General features: G+C 38.8%; 2 protein-coding genes and 1 non-coding gene across 4 annotated transcripts; 2 read left to right on the plus strand and 1 right to left on the minus strand.

Moving 5' to 3' along the window:
• Positions 1 to 3,334: 3,334 nt before the first annotated feature.
• On the minus strand, positions 3,335 to 9,503 carry LOC125221654 (ethylene receptor-like). Of its 2 annotated transcripts, none has more exons than XM_048123837.1 (7): positions 9,196 to 9,503; positions 6,268 to 7,212; positions 5,336 to 5,704; positions 4,969 to 5,235; positions 4,749 to 4,876; positions 4,430 to 4,627; positions 3,335 to 3,921 (listed from the first exon to the last, which is right to left on the minus strand). In XM_048123837.1, exons 2-7 carry the CDS (start codon positions 7,168 to 7,170, stop codon positions 3,564 to 3,566), a joined length of 2,223 nt encoding a protein of 740 aa, XP_047979794.1. In that variant the 5' UTR covers positions 7,171 to 7,212; positions 9,196 to 9,503; the 3' UTR covers positions 3,335 to 3,563. The 2 variants fall into 2 exon arrangements, with proteins under 2 accessions (XP_047979794.1, XP_047979795.1); XM_048123838.1 differs by lacking the exon at positions 9,196 to 9,503 and having other exon boundaries at positions 6,268 to 6,999; positions 7,079 to 7,205.
• A 2,821-nt stretch (positions 9,504 to 12,324) lies between these two features.
• Positions 12,325 to 12,424, plus strand: LOC125185736. The gene has a single exon (XR_007170238.1). It is a non-coding gene; the product is annotated as a U6 spliceosomal RNA (small nuclear RNA).
• A 1,569-nt stretch (positions 12,425 to 13,993) lies between these two features.
• LOC125218774 (11S globulin seed storage protein 2-like) lies at positions 13,994 to 15,826 on the plus strand. Its single transcript, XM_048120532.1, has 4 exons — positions 13,994 to 14,308; positions 14,400 to 14,653; positions 14,729 to 15,139; positions 15,324 to 15,826. Exons 1-4 carry the CDS (start codon positions 14,008 to 14,010, stop codon positions 15,702 to 15,704), a joined length of 1,347 nt encoding a protein of 448 aa, XP_047976489.1. The 5' UTR covers positions 13,994 to 14,007; the 3' UTR covers positions 15,705 to 15,826.
• Positions 15,827 to 20,812: the final 4,986 nt, after the last annotated feature.

A 20,812-nucleotide genomic window follows, 5' to 3' on the forward strand; every position in this document is an offset into this window, starting at 1 on the left:
TTTTATGTGTATCAACACATGGTACTTTTAGTATTTATAGATGTGTGATCAGATGTGTTTGTTTTTCAATCACAGCATATATAGGTTGTAATTTCCCCCTTAATGTGATAGTTGATAGTTGAGATATTATGATCTCCACAAAACCCTGATTACCTATAAAACCAAAATAAATTAGTGCTTACCCGAAATTGAAATATGTAAACAGAATTTGCCACATGTTCTGCTCTCTTTTTCCAAAAGAAAGAAGATCAATAATAATTACCATTACTGCTCATTATAGTCAAACTCATGACCTATTGAACGGTGAATGGAGAAGCATCTAAGACTTCATCAAACTCATGACTTATGAATGGGGGAGAAGCGTTTAAGAGCATCTAGATCTGTGCTCTTAGTGAAGAGTATTTACGTGCCCGGCTTCGCTTTTATTCATATTTTATTACATGCTCTTAGCTAAGCACCACACCAACCCACAATCATTTTCTTTTTAAAAAGCATGCACTTCATTGTTCATGGGTCCCACTATTCTACTGTTCAATTTTAAAACTACAATTACTAAAAGCATTTCATAAATTTCATTAAAAACCCTAAAATGACAATGCAAATTCCTAAAAAAATTAAAAATTACATGATTTAAATCTTAAAAATTTTAAATTGCATAATTTGGATGAATTTTGGATTAAAAAAACTAAAAAAAAATTACAAAATTTTGATAAAACGATCATAAAAATGGCTCTATCTTGTGAAGTGGGAAAAAAATTTGAAATTTTTTTGGGTTTTTTTATAAATTAAAAAAAAAACTGCACTAAAACGACACGCACTTGCCATAGTTCACCCACGTCGCGACACATGACTGGTCAGAGAGCGTGCTCGGTCAGCACGACCCCAACGGTGAGCTCGTCGCATGCCTTGCAGACGCACGAGCTGTGCTCTTCCCAGTGAAAGTGTTGGCGATGCTCTAAGAGCATCTGCCACTGTGGCATCGCAGACGATGGGTTAACCATCGTTCGCACCCGATAGATCGTCCGCGGACGATGCTCATCGGCCGCCGCATCGCCCGCCATTGTGGCATCGCGGACGATGCGAACGCGTTTTCTTTTCTTTTTTTTGAATTTTTTCCAAATTTTTTTTCTTATTTAAACACCACAATTCCAACCCATTTCACACACTCCAATTTCACATCTCTTCAATTATTCTCTCTCGTCTCCTCAAAAATGAATCCCGACGACTACGATTTAAGTACATCGGATGGCTGCAGACGGGCCTTGACTCGAGCCTTGTTCGATGCCGTTAATGAAGCCGCGGCGGAATGCTTGGCACAAATGCAGCGGGAGCAGGCAGCGGCGGCGACAGCGGTGGCGCGGGTCCTCGCCCGATACGACGTCGAACGTATGTCCAGCGCGAGCACGACGTAGCCCACGAACGTCTATTCGCAGATTATTTTGCCGAGAATCCAACGTGGGGCCCGAATGTTTTTCACCGTCGTTTTAGAATGAGCCGAGATCTTTTTCTCTGCATTGTGCACACGTTGGAGGGACGTGATGAGTACTTCCAGTATCGGGAAGACGGGATCGGCAGACCCGGACTTACGCCGTTGCAGAAGTGCACGGTTGCGATCCGCCAGTTGGCCTACGGCACAACAACGGATATGTTCGACGAGTAACTTCATGTTGGGGAGACAACTGGCCACGAATGTCTCAAGACTTTTTGTAAGTTAGTTGTGGAGGCTTTTGGCGACACATATTTGCGACGCCCGATCGCTGATGAGGATGCACGAGACGGTGCACGGCTTCCCTGGGATGCTAGGGAGCATCGATCGTATGCACCTGGCAAGCTGGAAGAACTGCCCGACGGCGTGGAGAGGCCAATTTACCAGCGGTTACAAGGGCAGCCACCCTACGATGATCCTGGAAGCCGTCGCCGACCAACGCCTCTGGATCTGGCATGCCTACATCGGTGTAGCCGAGTCGAACAACGACATCAACGTCCTCAACTCGTCCACCCACTTCGCGGATCAGTGCAGGGGTCGCGGTCCGGCCATCGAGTTCACTGCCAACGGCCGCAGACATCATATGGGGTACTACTTGGCCGATGGCATATACCCAAGGTGGCCTGTTTTTTTTAAGATGATCACCTGCCCAATTGGTGAGAGGAGAGTCTTATTTGCGGCAAAGCTAAAGGAGTCCGCGCGGAAGGATGTGGAGCGGGCTTTTGGGGTGCTCCAATCGCGGTGGACAATCGTGAAAGGTCCGACGCGTTTCGGGGTACAAGGAAGTCATCGTCGACGTCATGTATGCGTGCATCATCATGCATAACATGATAGTCGAACAAGAAGTTGGACATGTCACCGATTGGGTGGATGATGAAGCCGGCCTAGCTCCAGCACGGCGACCTCGCCTGTCACTCGAGGATTACCGATGGGCTTCGTTAAGGTTCTACAGCGACAGAGCTCAATGCGCAGCCAATAAGACCATACTCAGCTCATGACCGACATGATTGAAGAAGTTTGGAACCGCAACCGCCGTTGAGAATTTATAGTTTTTTTATTTTGTATTGTAATGTTTTAATTTTAATAAAATGGAGTTTTTTTCCAAATTTTGAAGTATTTAAATATTCAAATAATAGATAAAATGCTTAGGGCGTTGCTTAGGGCGGGCTATAGTCCGCCCCACTACAGGTGGAATGGGCGGAGGATAAAATGCTGACGTGGCGGTGCATAGGGCGTCGCTTAAGGCGGACTATAGTCCGCCCCATTGTGGATGCTCTAAGACACCTACCACTATTTGTCCTTCATCCAAGACTACATTTTTCATTTCTTCTTCACGAACCATTTTTCCGTTTCAATAATTGCTAAATCAATCTCGGCAATTTTCTTTAAACTCATAACAATCTGCCGGTTTTTTGTTTCATTTACAACTTTTTTTATTTAAAAAAATTCGGCTAATTCTCGGACTGGACAAAAATAAAAATACTCGGTTTTGGTTTAATCTATTGAAAGTTTCCCCAACCAAATTGCACTCCAACTCCTCCTGCACCTTGTTGTTGTTGTGCTGCACACAGTGCAAAGCCTGCACTGTGTTGCACAACCACAACAGGCCTCTTAGTCGGGCCTATGCTTTTCGTATTATTGCATTATCTATTATTCACTCTCAGGCCGAATAATAATTCAAAACCCAGACGACTCTAACAAATACTACCGTAAAAAATGACTTTAAAATGTCGTGCCATTTTATAAAAATATGCTTATACTCAATTCTACTTGGAAAAATTTAATATTTTTGGCTACAGATGTTATCTTAATATCGACCATATAATTGTACTAATAAATAGCATAATATTGTACTGATAAAATTATTAGATATGGATTGCCTATTTACCGCAGAAAATGCACATAACTTTACAGTTATAACAAAAATAAATTTGGGTCATAACTCATAATCAGTATGCCGGCAACTAAAGATTACCTCAGAACGAGTCATCTTCACAACTCCGTTGTGATCATCATTCTGAAAGTGCACACTGCAACCATCCTTTGACAAGATAGTTGAGCACTTACACTTCCGGCGCTACTGAGATTCGAAAAAATATCCATGTTCTAAGAGATCAGAAAGGACTCTTCTCATTTTATCTACTGATACGGGCTTCAGTATGACCCCATCCATACCAACCTTCCGACAGTTCTCTTTTATCGTTCTATCACTGTTTCCGGTAAGTGCAACAATAAAAGGTCTATCTGAGCGTTTTGAAAGCTTCTCCCGCATCCGTACAGCAGCTTCAAAACTATCAGCAGCTGCCATGCTCACGTCCAGGAAAACAACCTTGTGCTCATAACTTACAGCTCGAACACACTCCTCTCCGGATGCAACAGCCAATACGTCACATCCTAGGTGCACAAGGAGGCCCTTAGTTACCATTCGACCGACACTGTTCATTCAATGTACAACATTAAAGTCAGTAACATTAACATAAGAGTGGAAAATTGCAATCAACTCCTTGAAAACTTAGAACAGCAACCATTCGGACCAAAATGCTGTGTGCATGTTACGTGCATGTTAAGTGCATTCGTGCAAGTTATGTGCATGTTAAGTGCATTCGTGCAAGTTAAGTGCATTTCTAGTTTTTAATGAGGAGAAAATCTCTTACACCTATTTTGTAGTGAAAATACGACTTCATAACTCAGACCCAAATAATCAAACTTAAAACCCAATCGGAAAAAGTGTGGTGTGACCGTGTGGTCCAATCACAATTGCCACAATTATGGCAGCATGGTACATAAACCAGATAATTGAAAACCTTAAATTGCACAAAGCTTAGCCAAACTAATATAGGTAAATATTATTTAGAGGAAGAAATAACTGCTAACATAAGAGACAAAACTAACGGAAATAACAAAACACCAACGTAAATTGTACTTAAAAGTGTGCATTACAACCTGTTATCATCCATCACAACAACTTTAAGCCCAGAAAAGTTCAACTCTATTTGATTTCCAGGGGCTTTGTGCAAAAATGGAAGCTTGGATTCATTTAAGCGAGCGGGAATTCCAAGTTTAACAATGAAGATCACAGTAGAACCCCTGCCAGGACCGTCACTCTCAATCCAAATGTGCCCCTCCATGAGATTCACAAACCTGATCCCATAAACACCATTTTAGAGAAGAAAATGTAATGAAAAACAGAGAATGTAACAAAGTTCCATGGCTTGGATTGAAATGAATAATGTTGCGGAAGAATTATGAAATAAGATATCACCTCTTACAAATTGCTAGGCCAAGGCCACTACCACCAGAATTTTTGATAGCAAGTGGTTGGCTCTGCACAAATTTCATGAATAGCTTAGGAATCTCTTGTGGGTTAATTCCTGAACCAGTATCTTTTACCTAAACAGTAGGGAAAGTCATTATTAGAATCTCAAAGAATCAATAAAATTAATTTCTTGAGAATTTACTTCCATTGCCAATTGGAAACAAACCTCTACGCACAAATAGAAATGGTTATCACTATGTGCAGGAAAAAAGTCAGGGGCTCGGGGATCTCTCAGAGAGTCGGACTTTGCGACAAAAGCTGATACCGTGACACCTCCCTCTTTCGTAAACTTAATAGCATTCCCAATAACATTCAGTAGAACTTGCATTAGTCTTTTTTCATCGCCAACAGCATGTTCAATCAAATCAGGGGACAAAATCAAGGTAACATATAACTTCTTCACGGCTGCGATAGGTTTAATCAAATTAAGTACCTGCAACAAGAAGTAGATACCTAAGTAAACCTAGAATAAGCATGACAAGGAATTATAATCACAATAAAAAATTTAAAACAAAAGGATGACGTTGTCCAACCTCCCTAAAAAGTGAATGAAGGTTGAAAGTTCCTATCTCAAGTTGAAGGCTACCATCTTCAAGCCTCGAAAGATCCAATACATCATTAATAAGGGTAGCCAACAGGTTACTACTTTTCAAGATTGTCTCAACCATTAGACGTTGCTCAGGCGACAGCTCAGTTTCTTGTAATAAGGAAGACAAAGCAATTATTGCATGAATAGGAGTTCTCATTTCATGATTCATGACGGCCAAGAAATCGTTACGAGCATGCACAGCTGTCTCTGCATCTCTTCTTGCCAGATCAAGGGCAAGATTCTGTTTTAAAAGAAGATCCCTTGCTTTCATTGATTCTTCTAGAATTGCAGCATGGGAGAGAGCAACAGCAACCTGATACATGGAGAAGTCCAAACATAGTTAAATCATTCATCAAATTATCTTATTTCTAAGAACTTCTGAATTGGAATTACATACACTAACAAGTGGAAAAATCAAAGCAAAGAAGAGATGAAAGGATTTCTGCAGCAATCATACTTGACAACATTGCAGATTTTCTATCTGCCTAACCATGTAGGAATGATTTTATTTATTCTAAGAATATCCTTTATCACAGTTCTGGTGGGTGATTTTAACTAAGATTATAAGTGGTTCTAGACACTAGAAATATAACTGGACACATCAGTTAGCCCATTTAAGACAGTAAAAAGATTATATCCATTCTTAATCAATAATAAGAAAATGAGAACTACATAATGCCAGCTACTAGAAGCATAACCTGCTGTATAGAAAAATTAAAGAGCAAACCCCCAGCTGCATTCAACAAGCTTAGCTTTCCAGATTTCTTAATCAAAGGGCATGTGCAGCTAATTTACACAAATATTTACTTTTAATCTGGTACAGTTACAATGTCGATGGTCAACATGTAACAAGGCAGAGATGAGGCAAAATCGAACCTGATCTGCAACCACCTCAACAAGCTCCAACTCATGTACATGCCACTGTCTAGCACTGTCCGAAGGGAGCGTTAAAACCAACAAAGCATATCTTTTAGTTGACAATTCAGGCCAATCATGGATCTGAAAATTGGACAGATGCAAGAGTGGAACGCGCACAGCAACCACCTCTCCTGGCATGTCATTTCCAGAAGATCGAAGCCAAGCAACAGGGGAGCTCGGTGAGATTTTTACAGCATGACTAGTATTGAATACTTGATTGATTACAGGTAGTTGTATTGGCACGGACAAACCAACCGGCATTATGTGGTGGAGAGTATAGGAGAGATTGAGCTCTAGCCCTGTCTGTGACGGCATCCATAATGCACACTCTTCCAAAGCCAGCGTTCTTCCAAGCTCCACAAGAGTAGTCTTCAGTATGGTATGCCTATCAAGGGTGCTTCTGATTTCATGAGTTAGCATCCTAACATGCCTACCAGTTTCTTCCTGTGTACGGATCAGGCCCATTTCTCTGTCTAGTTCTGCAGCCTTATTTTTTAAAAATAGCTCCCTTGTTTTTACACTTAATAGATCAGGGATGATATGTACTAGCATAAGTGCTGTTGCACAAGACACAGCAGCTGTCAAAACTTTGGCTGTAGTCATTACAACTGCCACAGTCCTAGTATGCATATTAAATGTCCACAAATTTATCAGGTGTGTTGCTCCACAGAGAACAATAAAAGCACCAAACTGCACGAGAACCCATCTATAAGGAAACACAGCAGATTTCTTTACAAAATATATTAACTCCAAAGGGATTGAGAAATACGCCAATGCTATAAAGAAATCTGATATATACTGATACTTCATCAACAATTCATCAGCTGGCCATAGTGACTCAAAGCAGTTACAATACTCCATTTTGCAAGAGCCACTGATGTTTTTAAACCTCTCTCGGTTGCACTGAAACAACAAACAGATATAAGCAAGATAAAGCAATCAGCGTTATACTAGGAAAAGACTGCAACCTGGAACATAACACATGGAGTACTGAAGAACTGACAGAAACACTTGGATCAATAACTTCATAATGAAGGCTTTATATGGGCAAAATTCTCGTTTTGGGTGATTTAGAAAAAAGGTTCCCAAATTGGGAATCTTTATTTTATATTCTATTAAAGGGAAACATGCCAATGCTAGTGGTGTGTTTAAGGAGAAACACGCCAATGCTAATGGCATGTTTAAAAGAAGACGAGGCTTACACGCCATTAGCATAGGTGTGGATCCCTTTCATAGAAACAAAAAAGGTTCCCTGAATAGGAACCTTTTTTCTAAAATCATCCAAAACGAGAATTTTATCACTTTATATGGAGTATATAACATGCATTCCAAAACAATTTTGTGTATTATCCCACTCCATGTTTATTCGTTAAATTATTTTAAATGTATCACAGCTTGCAAAAGTGTGAAATTAAAATCTTCAAGCTATGGCATTGTCTAATTTGCTCTCCTAGATGCATAATTAAATTTAGTTAGGCAAAATTCCATTCAAGTGAGATTTTCATATAAACTTTATTGGTAATTTTCTTAATTATATGCATACGCATACCTTTAGCATTGGTGTGTTTAAAGAGAATACACGCCATTACTTGGTGTGTTTAAAGAGAATACACGCCATTGGTAATGGCGTGTGTCCCTTTCGTAGAATACAATAAAAAGACCCTCATTCATGGAACCTTTTTTCTAAAATCATCCAAAACGCGAATTTTGTCGCTTTATATGATACTCCGTATATAATATGCATTCCAAACAATTTTGAGCAGCATCCCATTCCAAGTTTATTCGTTAAATTATTTTGAATGTATATCACAACTCGCGAAAGTGTGACATTAAATTATTCGAGATATGACATTGTCTAATTCATGTTCCTAGATACAAACTTGAATTTATTTAGCCAAAATTTCATTTAAGTGAGATTTTCATTTAAGCCTTTATTGGGAATTTTCTTAATTGTATGCATATGCATATTGCACACTCTCATTAAATATAGATTTATATGAAAAACGATGAAGTTATATTTGGTGATCAATTTAAAGTTATAGACTGTACTACTTTACTCATGAAAAATGTTTATATTTTAGAATTTAATATTTTATTTGGTTATTATTTTTAATCCTAAAGTGTTAGCATAAAAAAGTGATTTGGTTTTCAAAAGATTTTCACCTATAGCTATTTCACTAGTATAAAACATTTCATTTCATTCTTAGAAAATCATCATCTTCTTATTTTTTCTTTTGCCCCTCTCTCTCTTTCTTTTGACTCTCTGTCAACATAGGTATGAGAAAAATTACTGATTTGTTTTAATTCTTATTTCTTCAAACTTTAGGGTTTTAAATCTGGAGTTCTTGTCCTAAATTTTATCACCTCCAACAAAAAGGATTTCCAGAAATTCACATATTGACAAGCACACATCTCTGAATCGTATCAACATTTCTTCATAATCTGATATATATCAACATAGCACATGTTGGAGGAGGCAGAATTTTAAGAATTTGAGGTGGGGTATATGCTTGCGCATGTACGTGCATTCTATGTGCAACATTTTTTCCACACATACTGATTTTCATTTACTCTTATAGACCATGAACACCCAAATCCATCAACATGCATATTTACTTTTTTTTTTTTTTTTTAATTTGACAAACAATACACAATAAAAGAAATTAAAACTAAAAAGCAATAGGTTGTAAATTTGGGCGTCGACTGTGAACTGAAATTGGAAATCGCAAGCAATAGAATTTTATACTTGAGCTCGAAATCATAACAGAATTCAAAGGGTTGAGCTTTCACAGTGAATTGAACCCGACAGCATAAGCAGTATAATAAAAATTCAAGCTTGAAGTGTGAATTTAATTCGGAGTTGAAAGATCTGAAATTAGGGCTCACATAGATGGGGATCTTTGCAAGTTGAAGTTGAGATGTAGCGGAGAGCTGGAAGAATCGATGGCGCAGGGCGGTGATCGGACGCCGACGGTGGCTTGCCGGGGTTGCGATGAGAGCTGGCGGAATCCTGGTGCTGCTGGCGAGAGGCGGTGCCCTTGCTTGATGAAGAGGAGAGTGATTTATAGGGGATGGGATTGTAGCTAAATAAGTTTGAAGATGGGGTGAGAGAGGAATCAATGGAAAAAGAGGGAAGAATGAGGGCTGTGCATTAGGACATAAATTGAAAATGGAATACTGTGGTAAGTGTGCCTCTTTCGTGAGTATTGTTGAACTTGAAAGGTTGTTGAATTAATAAGAACATGGTTTTATTTTATCTCACTTTTCTATTTTATCACACTTTTCTGTTTATCTCTTATATAGCTGAGCCATATTGCTCTCAAATATATGGTGTAAATATGAAATATTGATGACTCGAACCCTTATAAATTGTTAAATGAAAATGAAATGCGTCTTACTATTATAGCTGCGCTTCATTAGTCCATTTTAGCATTTCTTATCACTACATAAGTTTTATAACTCTAATGAGAATTTCACATCAGATAAAAATACTTGGTGATAGATCGAAGTTTAATAATTCTAAAATGTGGAATGCGAATTTTCATATCAGATAAGAATACTTGGTGATAGATCGAAGTTTAATAATTCTAAAATGGGTTAGAGCACTCTCAATGCTCTCCCTAAAAACTCTCTTATTTCTCCCTAACTCCTGCCACATCAGCACCAAAATTTATCCCCATTTTTTAGCCAACTTTTCCAATGGTTTCTCCCTTATTTCTCTCTTATTTCTCCCTAACTCAACATTTCATTTTTACATCATTACTAATTTAATTGTTTTATTTTTGTATATAATAAAGCTAGCTAATTTATAAGACAAGACAAATAATAGTAATAAAGTTCGTTATATTAAACACGAGTAAAAAATTACAACGACGAAAATTAAAAAAAAAATAGGGGGGAAATTATTTTAAATTAATTATTAAATTTTAAATTTATAGGGGGGGAAATTAAAAAAAAAATAATCAATGTTGGCTTTCAAATTCTATAAAGATAGACTCAGATAAACTATTGGATGAAAGAGAGAGTGTTTTATGAACTTAGTTGCGTTTCATATGTCATTTTCTTACGGTCGTATAAGTTTGACAATACACATCAGTTATAAATTCCCAAAAATGCTTAGTGGTAGATCAAACTCAAATAATTCAAAATGGGTATGTGCTATTCTTTGCCTTGTATGATTGAGTTATGAAAACTTCTCGATAGGTATCTTACATCTGTACTGAATTCTTTCTGGTTAAATAATCTCTTTCTAGTTGCTATGGAACAATTAGGAGATCAAACTAGCAAAAACGTCAACAAATTAGTGTTGGCTTTCCAATTTTATAAAGATGCACAAAAATAAGCAATAGATAAGATTCTCCAAAGTCACACGTCAACGCTGTCAGCGACGTCGAGGTCTCATAGAAAAGCTGATGCAAATGCCATAATGCCCTTCCTCCCTTCTTGGAGAGAGCAATTAAACGTATGACCTATAAATTGAGAATTTTGGAGATTTCTAAATGATTTTTGGAACTCTGAGAGTGTTTGAGAGAAACGATACAAATATGAAATCGATAAATAAAATATGATAATTAGGTACTCTCTCCGTCCCACAAAAGATGTTACACTTTCCTTTTTAGTTTGTTCCACAAAAGATGTCACATTTCCTTTTTTTTGAAAAAATTTTCTCTCACATTAATATAAATATTACTATTTTCTCTTTCCACCTAACACACAAAACAAAACCTTCTAAAATCTCATGGCGTCGCACAAGTGTGACATCTTTTATGGGACGGAGGGAGTAATATTTTGTCTTGGCAAATATATTCTTCTTTCACGTCATTATGGACCATAATACCCTTATTAAACCTAAATTCATGTCTTAAATTAGATTTCTCCGGCCATTACAATTTCATTCACTCGTCTCTACTCTCTCAAGACGACGTGATAAGTACTTTCATTTTTTACCTATTTTGATTTTGCGAATTTAGTAGGTAATTGACCTTTATCCCTTATCTCTTGCTTTTGCTCCTGTATTCACTCATTTACCTTTCTTGATGGAAGTGTGATTGTCTTCTGTAGTTTTTGTGAGAAAAACTAATAAATTTGTAAACAAAGGATGAAGGCTGCTAAACTTTTGCATATGAATTTTTACTCTACCTCCTTCAAAGCACGTCATTTTGATTTTGTATGCACCGGATGAGATGACAAAACAAAAGGTACAGGCAGCGTAGTCATTTTATCAGAGTATATGGTGTAATTTTTCTAATTAAACATGGGCTTTGAACCTCTGGTAGCCCACCGCGATTTGAAGAGAAGTTGGAAGGTGTTGAGCGTTGTGGGACCCATCTCCATGGGCGCCACCGCGGAGCGAGATGATCTATTTGAGAGCCAATTTCGAGAGGGTTGTGAGGCCAAAGATTCCGAAGCTTTCTACATGATAAATAAATTCCAATAATGGAAATGGAGGTCCCAAGTAGAGATGCCAAGTGGGCTGGGCCGGGCCGCTGAGGCCCACCTATATTTTGGCTCAGCCCGGTCCAGGCCCATGTTTGAGCCAGCTGGGCTGGGCCAGGCTTTTATTAAATTTGCTAAGCCCGGTCCAGCCCAGGCCCACTTGGCAAGTTGGGCAAGCTGGGCTGGGCTTTATTTGATTTTTTTTATTTATGTAGATTAAAGAGATTCTAAAAATATTATGTCTCACTTGCACGAAATCTAAATTGAAATAATGACTAAGTTCATTTGCTGACTTCGTACTAATATCATTTTTCACATTCTTTACTAAATGAAGAACTGCTATTGTAAATAGATTACGATATATAATTTATGAAATACTAATAAATTTAAAAAATCATACTCCATAGTTATTCATTTGAGGTTTGAATACCAAGATATGAGTAGTATTTTTAAAAATAAACTTCACAATCATCCTTTATACATCTTGGACAAAAATAAATGTAAGAAAAAAAATTGTATACAGTCAAGATGGAATATTCAATTCATGTGGAATTAGTTGAGAACTTGTGTATATATTAAATCTATTCGGTGACATCTAATAAAATTGAAACAATACAAAGAATATTAACATGACTCATGCACAAGATTACGCGCATAAATCGAAAAATATACTATTGTTAATGATTAATTACATTAAAAATATTAAATATTTAAGGTGGGTCTCTGATGGGCCGGTCCTGGGCTGGGCTTGGGCCTGGTTCTGGGCCGGACCGAGCCTCAGATGGTTCTGGGCCTGGGCCGGGCCTGGATTTACAAAATGGCCCAAATGGAGCCCACTTCAACCATCGAGCCCAGCTCAAGCCCGCTCTGTTTCACTAAGGGGCCGGGCCTGGGCCGAGCTGGGTCGGGCCAGCCCGGCCCAGTTGACAACTCTAGTCCCAAGCTTAACATTTATTTGCACAGGATTGAAGATATCTCCACCTTATTAAGAATAGGGGAAAATGTAAATTTTTAATTTGTGTTTAATTGGAGTGGTTGGTGCTGGAGGCATAATAATTGAAGATGGTTTGGGGTATAGTTTGTGAATATGTTGGGATTTTTTATTATGATTTGCAGTATAATTGTAGTTGTCTGGAATTTGAGTCAAGTAATTTTATTGAATATACGGTTTTTGTGGAAGATGGAGGAAAGGTTTGTAAGAGAGAAGATGATTTTAAGGTAAATCATTTATTTCAAAGTAATTAGATAATTAATTTATTGAGGATAATGAGGTAATTAAATTAAATTATCTTTCTTTGATTTTGAACGAAGATAAATAGACTCATCTCTTCTTTGGCTCAATTATTCTATTAAAATATGAAAAAGAGTGCGAGCCTATTCGGACTGAAAAAATAACACAAGCTTATGATTAATTTATTTTGTATACAAAATAATAAGTATAATTATGATAAACTAGATTATTCTAGTGAAGCATATCTACCAAACGGGCCTAGTGCTATTGTTGGTTAATTGAGCATGACGTTGTAAGATTGCTTCCTTATCGCAATTAATTTGATATTAAGACAAAATTGATTTGCAAATAAAAATGCTAGTATTTCCACTTTCTTCACATTGTTAGCAAAGAATATACACATTGTTATATACCTTCCTAATTAATTTTGTATTAGCATGATTCCTCAATTTTATTTTTATTATGAACTTATTTGTATAACGGTCTATGTATATGATTGATTAGTACTTCATTTGATTTTACTAAAAATTTCTAGTACAGGACAAAAATGAATGCAACATACTAACCCAAACATCAAGCAAAATTTTAATTCTACAAAAGTATTGATTCGAATTATGTACAAAGTAAGAGACTAATGAATTATACTAATGAAATTATTTATGTCATATATATCTTTCTCAGATTAACAAGCTTCTTATTAAATTAATCACATCTATAAAATAAAAGTAATAAATTCCTGCATCGTAAGTTAATAAATTAATGATTAATCAGAAATATGCAAAGTGAATCCTGGCAGTAAGATCAAACTCAATTACTCGAAGCATAAGGAGTATATATAAATAGTTAAGTTAAGTAGAATTGAATGTTAGGAAATGAAAAACAAGGAATCTCAGACATCCATGGCCAAGTGTTATGCGACATGCAAATGTGTAAGAAAATGAAGCATGCAATTCACCACGTACACACAAAATCCCCGTATAAAATCCAACCATTCCACCCTCAAATTCCTCACTACCATCTCTCAACTAACAATGGCGTCCAGGTTCCTTCTCGCGCTCTCTCTCAGCCTCCTAGTCTCCGCTGCGGTCGGAGAAGCGATGAGCCAGCAGCGCATTCGCCTGAGCCGCCCTCAGCAATGCCGCATCCAGAGCATCTCCGCCGTGCAGCCTCGCAACCAGATCCAGTCCGAGGGCGGCCTCACCGAGCTGTGGGACGAGAAGGAGGCGCAGTTCCAATGCGCCGGCGTCGCTGCCATGAGGAACACTCTCCGCCCCAACGCCCTCTCCTTGCCCAACTACCACCCTAACCCCCGCCTCGTTTACATCGAAAAGGGTACTCTTTATCAGATGATCAAATTCTGAAAAATAAGGTGCTGATGTGGCAGCCAATTTAAATCGAAAAAATGTTTTGTTCATATGTGCAGGTGAGGGATACATCAGTGTTATCTTCCCTGGCTGTGCCGAGACATACCAAGCCCGCGGCGGCGAACACCTATCATCGGAGCAAGGGGAGAAGAGAGACTTGCACCAGAAGGTGCATCGCATCCGCCGCGGTGACGTCATCGCCCTCCCGCCTGGCGCAGTCCACTGGTGCCACAACGACGGCAGCGAGGACTTGATTGCCATCTCTGTCAACGATCTCAACCACCAAAGCAACCAGCTCGACCATAAATTCAGAGTAATTCATCAATTAATTAAACGAAAACATTAACTGATCATGTCGTTTTCTCACATTCATAAAAACAAATGGCAGTCGTTCTACTTGGCTGGTTCAGAACCACAAGCAAGCAAGAGCGAGAAGACATTCCACAACATATTCCAAGCGTTCGACGCGGAGCTGATGGCAGAGGCCTTCAACGTCTCCCCTGACTTGATCAGGCGGATGCAGGCGACCGAGGAAGAGAGAGGGTTGAGCGTGATGGCTCGCGAGAGCATGAGATACATCCGCCCTGACGAAGACGTCAGAAAATCCTCTAAGCCTTACCACCACAACAATGGATTCGAAGAAACTTTCTGCACAATGAAGATCCGCACAAACATCGAAAACCAAAGAGACGCCGACATCTACTCTAGGGAGGCCGGAAAGCTCAACGTCGTGGACATGCACAAGCTCCCCATCCTCAGCTACATGGACATGAGCGCTGAGAAAGGCACTCTCTTCCCGGTAAAGCAACACACCTTTGTCTGTCTTGTCTTGAAATTACAACTGATGTCAAGAGGGCTCGAACTCGGCACCTCATACAATAATGTCTAAGTTCATTACTCCTAGGACAAAGAGGCTCTAGACACCTTTGTCCGTCTTGTCTTGTCTAATTAAATTTGTCTCATATCAATCATATAAACTGCAGAACTCGATGTTGAGCCCACACTGGGCGATGGATGGCCACACGATCGTGTACGTGACCAAGGGTGAGGCCAAGGTTGAGGTGGTGGACCACAGCGGCCAGACCATGATGAACGACCGGGTGAGCCAGGGAGACATGTTGGTGGTGCCTCAGTTCTATACATCGACTGCGAGGGCAGGGAACGAGGGATTCGAGTGGGTGGCCTTCAAGACCAGCGGATACCCAATGCGCAATGACATGGCCGGCTACACCTCAGCCCTCAGGGCAATGCCGCTGCAAGTTCTCACCAACGCCTACCAAATGTCGCCCGCCGAGGCTCAATCCATCAAGATCAACCGTGGCGCACAAACCTTCTTGCTCTCTCCCGCCAGCCACAGCCACTAATACTGCTCCTACATTTGTTTTCTAGACCAACAAGAAAAACCCTAGTTTTTCAGGGCTCAATGTAATAATCTAAGCTTCCATGGTTGAGTCAACTCCTAATAATAAGATCGGCTTTGGTTTCATTTCTTCTCTCTCTTGTTGTATTTTTCGATCGATCAGCTCCAATTTATTTACAGTGCTTGAATTAGATTGATTTTGGCTACAAAATAAAATTATGAACCAATAACAATGTTACTAATCAATGAAATCTCTACCCTAAATAATGAATTCTGTTTAGTTTAAATTACCTAAACACCCACATGTTATTGTTACTTAATCCACCAATGAAATGAAAGTTTCATACTATTGTACTTTTGAAGGCTAAGATATGGTTTGTTGGTAATTCTCAAATCAGGATATCATTCGACTTTACGCAACAAATTTTACAAATAAAATAGAAATAATGTTTTTTTGTTTTTGTGACATACTACTAATAAGTTGAAAGACTTGAATATTTTTAGTAGGTGAAAACTAGATTTTGACTCTATATGGATTGTTCTTCCGTGTAGTGGTGCAGATTATTGGGATCGTGTTCGTGTTGTGCATCTAGGCCCTGTTTCATATGCATAGAATATAGTCCGATGTTGTGTATCTAGGCCCTGTTTCATATGAATAAAATATAGTCCGAAACAAGCGGATCAAGAGATTGACTTTTATTGTTTTCACTGTAGTGTCAAGTTTTGCTAGCTATGGATATATGGTGGTTTTGAGGGAGTATACGGGCTACTTTTGATTCACTTCCCTCCCTCATGTGCTGCTGTTGGGGAACACGTTCTTAAATGGTGTGTTATGGATTGGTAATAAAAATAATATGGCAAAATATCTGCCCAGAAGTAGTGCTATGCAGGAAATCTCATCAATTATATTTTTAGAAAAAGTATTCTATTACCTTTATTAATAATTACAAAAAATATTGGCCGTATACTCCTATTCGAACTTCCTGAATGGGCTGAGGAACGAGAGTTGTTGAAACTAGCATATTGGAAGATCAATCGGCCAAAGTGAGCCACTTTATTCTGAATTCGTTAATTCAGAATGAATCAAATCTCCCCGGAGTTGGGACCCAAAAGAAACTTGGGCAAATCAAGTGTCCCTGGAATGTTTAGACATCTCATGGTGGGTACAAAAAAAATATGTTTGGTCACTTTGAGGGCGATTCAAGGCACGTAGGTGCGGGGGCTGCTGCGGTCGTCCTCTGTGTCGTGGTGCAGATTATTGAGATCACATCATTTAGGTGTATCTAGGCCTTGGCACAAAGAATGTGGTCCGAAACAAGGGGATCAAGAGATTGACCTTTACTGTTTTCACGGTGGTGTCGAGTTTTACTAGTTGTGGACTTGTGCCAACGAATGAGAATACAATGGTTTTCTGGGCATATTCAGTGCTACTTTTGATTCTCTTCCCTTAGGTGATGCTGGCCAGGGGGTGTGTTATGGATTGGTTGGAGAAATAATATATATGACAAAATATCTGCTAAGAAGCATTTCCATGGAAATAGGATATATGCAATTGTTCCCTAGGCTACATGTTTTCTTCTTGTTGCTACGGTGCTCAGATTGTTTTCATCCAATGGTATGGAACAAATACAAGCTTTTAGATTAGATGGAATCAATACTTATCAGAAAGTGATTGTCATCCAATGGAGACCAGAACATTTCGAAGGAGATGAATCTCCACCCGACTCCAACAACTTCAAGTTCAAAGCGCAAAACCCAATCCCCTATGAAGGTGGGAAACTCAACATCGCTGACATAAACAAACTCCCCATCCTCGGCTACATCGACATGAGCGCCGAGAAATGCACTTTTATATCGGTTACGTAACACATTCGTCTGTCCAAAGTTGTCTCAAATATATTACTCCCTCCGTCCGCCATTAGGAGTCTCGTTGACTTTTCTTCACTCATTTTATAAAAATGATGATAAATGGTTAATGTGGAGAAATGGTAAAGTAAGAGAGAGAATAATGTAGAGAGGAGAGTACATAAACTGCATAACTCGACGTTGATCCCACATTGGCGATGGATAGCGATCGTGTACGTGACCAATGATAAAATGCCATGGGTGAGGTAGCGGACCACAATGAGTAAACCATGATGACCGATCGGGTGAGCCATGGAGACATTTAGTGGTCCATCAGTTCTATACATTGATAGCCCAGGCCGGGAAGGGGGGATTCGAGTGGGTGGCCTTTAAGACGAGCGACTACCCCATGTGCAACAACATGGCCGACCACACCTCGGCCCTTAGTGGAATGCCCCTGCAGGTCCTCACCAACGCCTACCAGATGTCGCACCAGAGGTAACGAATTAAGCAGAAGCCCTAGCTCCAACCTGTTCTTCACGCGTGTTAACCTCCATTCTTCCTCCCCAGTAATCACCGCCGGTCTGTTTGCACCACCTCTGATGTAGGTGACCTCTCAGTTACTCGTGAGGATGGTTAATCCCTCCATTCCGTTGATTTCTTCTTCCTTTCCAACCGCCAATTTTCCTATAGCTGACAAGTTCTAGTTGAGTTTGTGGCCGTCCTCCATCATTATTGAAAAGTCCACAATTGAAAGCATGTATTTGTAACAGCCCGCCTTCCTAGGATACAATAAATGCGGCGACTGCTACCAAAACAGACTTAAAGAATTCCACATAGGCTAGGGTTTTCATTTAAAGAATTTTGACCAAAAATTTAAAGGAACTATCGAAGCATTAAAGCAACAACTTAACCTAGAAGCTTAAAATAAGAAAAAGGAAGGTATCATAAATTACGATAAAAAATCTCAAGGGTATGACATAGTTTCCAATATAAAAACCACCAGAAAGTCTAAGGCCTCTAAACCAAAAGAAGAGTGCAAAACATTCAAAAATACCAAAGTGTTTCAAATAATTTCAGCGGAAACGACCAAGAGAAAGAGCAACTATGTATGAAGACACAACTACGCTTAAAGTTCAAAACATCCATCTTAATTAGTTATCATGCTCAACACCCGCCACCGCTCGTCATCGTTCAACCTGCACATAAGGAAAACACATGCAGGGCTGAGTATTTTGAAATACTCGGTGAGCTCATTGCCAAAACGTTTTATAAGTTATGCCACCCTTACCAAATGAACTCGAGTTTTAAGCAGTTATAAGAGAATATCACGAGTATCACAAAATATATTTTCCATAGACTGGCCAGTCAAACAAACTCCTCACTTTTCTCATAAATTTCCACAATCACAACATTTCCATGGTGCGACAAAAGTGTGGCCACACTTTTCGCCCACGAGACCGGCCGACTAGCAAGGACGGCTCCCGATCCCCTCGTGTACACAGCCTGGTAGGGTTTGCGGCCCGTACTCAGACCCGAATTCGTTTACACATATCCATAACCCTATAGCCCAATGGAGCGAACTCTCAAACTGGGCATCAGACGCACAATATCACAACAAAACAGACATAGACATGACATAACAGTTAAACCACCCTTATTTCTCCACATTCATATATTTGCACATAAAAGAGTTTAAGAGTAAAGCCCACCTCGACTGCTTAGATTTCAAGTAAGTTCTTTCCCTTGTTATCCGGCTTCGCAACTGAGGTTTCACCTTTATAATCACATAGGCACATATCACAAATCAGATTCAATACAAACTCCTAACTCATGCATGTCTCAACGTTTTTCCCTTTTCCCACCGATCTATTTCAGCATCATTAATCAATCAAAGTCACGTTCATCGCATAAGTTCCATTCACATCTCAATTCTAGATCTAACATCAACATATGTCACACAAGAGTATTTTGCCAACATACACTCAACACACACACAACACGCGCACACACACACGCCACACTCATGCATACACATTTCCATATCCCCTTTTATCCCACTTTCACTCAAACAAGATGCATGAGGGTTCAAAAATACCGATTAATCGGTTAGAAAGAAGAGGAATCGAGTAGAAAGAAGAAGATAAATATAACAATACCTTATGAGAAAAACGAACGGTAGAAATTAAGTATTAGACTCGGTTCTTCAAGATTCTTGGATTGAACTTCAATTCTTCTTCAAAAGATGACAAAGTATAGAAGAAAATTGGAGAGAGTGGAGAAGGGAGGGGGGGCAAAAATTATGGGTAGGGGGCGAAAATTTGTGATGGCTAGGGTTAGGTTTTTGGCTTCTTATTTATAGAGTTCAATAAGATCTTTAGGTAAATAAAATAGAATATTTGGTAAGATCTTATTCTCCACAATTAAATAAATAAATATTGTGAAGTATGGAAGAAGAATTAATAAAAATAGACTAGGGTATCAAGACATGTAATTTTCAAAATATATGGCTCCCAATTAGCCAAGATTTTGTTTTGGTATATTTTACGGAGTAGAATAAAATATCACGGAGCAAAATAAAAATAAGAATTCTCCCACCTAGGGATTGAATTAGGCGTGTTCTATGCCTTTTAAATAAGACATGGATTTTTAGTATTAACTAAAATAAGATATGACAAGATCTCTTGAGGTATGAAAAGATTTGGTAGAATATTTTAATTCTAGGTATGGAAGGAGATCAAATAAGGGATCAATTAAAATAAAATAAATTCCTCCTTCCCAAAGCTAGGTGATTTTCGAAAATCACCCTAATATTAATAAGGCTCGATTTTCCCATTAAGAAATAGGGAAATAATTGGGTCTTGGATTTAATTTGGATAAATATCCCAAGAATTAAATTAAATCCGGAAAAATAAAATCCCTCCTTCAAAAGTCAAGGGTTCGAAAATCTCAAGAATTAGGTGGCTAGTATTTATGGAAATTTTCTCTAATATTCCCACTCACCCTTAAACAATTAATTCACCTCATAATTTAATAAATCACATGCCACATCACATAGTCAACAATTTTGATTTTTCAAACTTCCCGGTCAAAGAAACTCATGCAATAAATTCACTTATCAAATAATTCACATCTCCCACGTCATCAATAATAAATTTTAGGGCTCTAAAATTAGGGTTCGGAAATTCGGAATGTTACAGTATTCATGGTATGTTTTGACATCCCATAGTGGGTGCAAAACAATTTTGTTGAAGTCAGCTCATTATC

The sequence above is a fragment of the Salvia hispanica genome, chromosome 4 (genome assembly GCF_023119035.1).
Source record: "Salvia hispanica cultivar TCC Black 2014 chromosome 4, UniMelb_Shisp_WGS_1.0, whole genome shotgun sequence".
In the NCBI taxonomy this organism is placed as follows: domain Eukaryota; kingdom Viridiplantae; phylum Streptophyta; class Magnoliopsida; order Lamiales; family Lamiaceae; genus Salvia; species Salvia hispanica.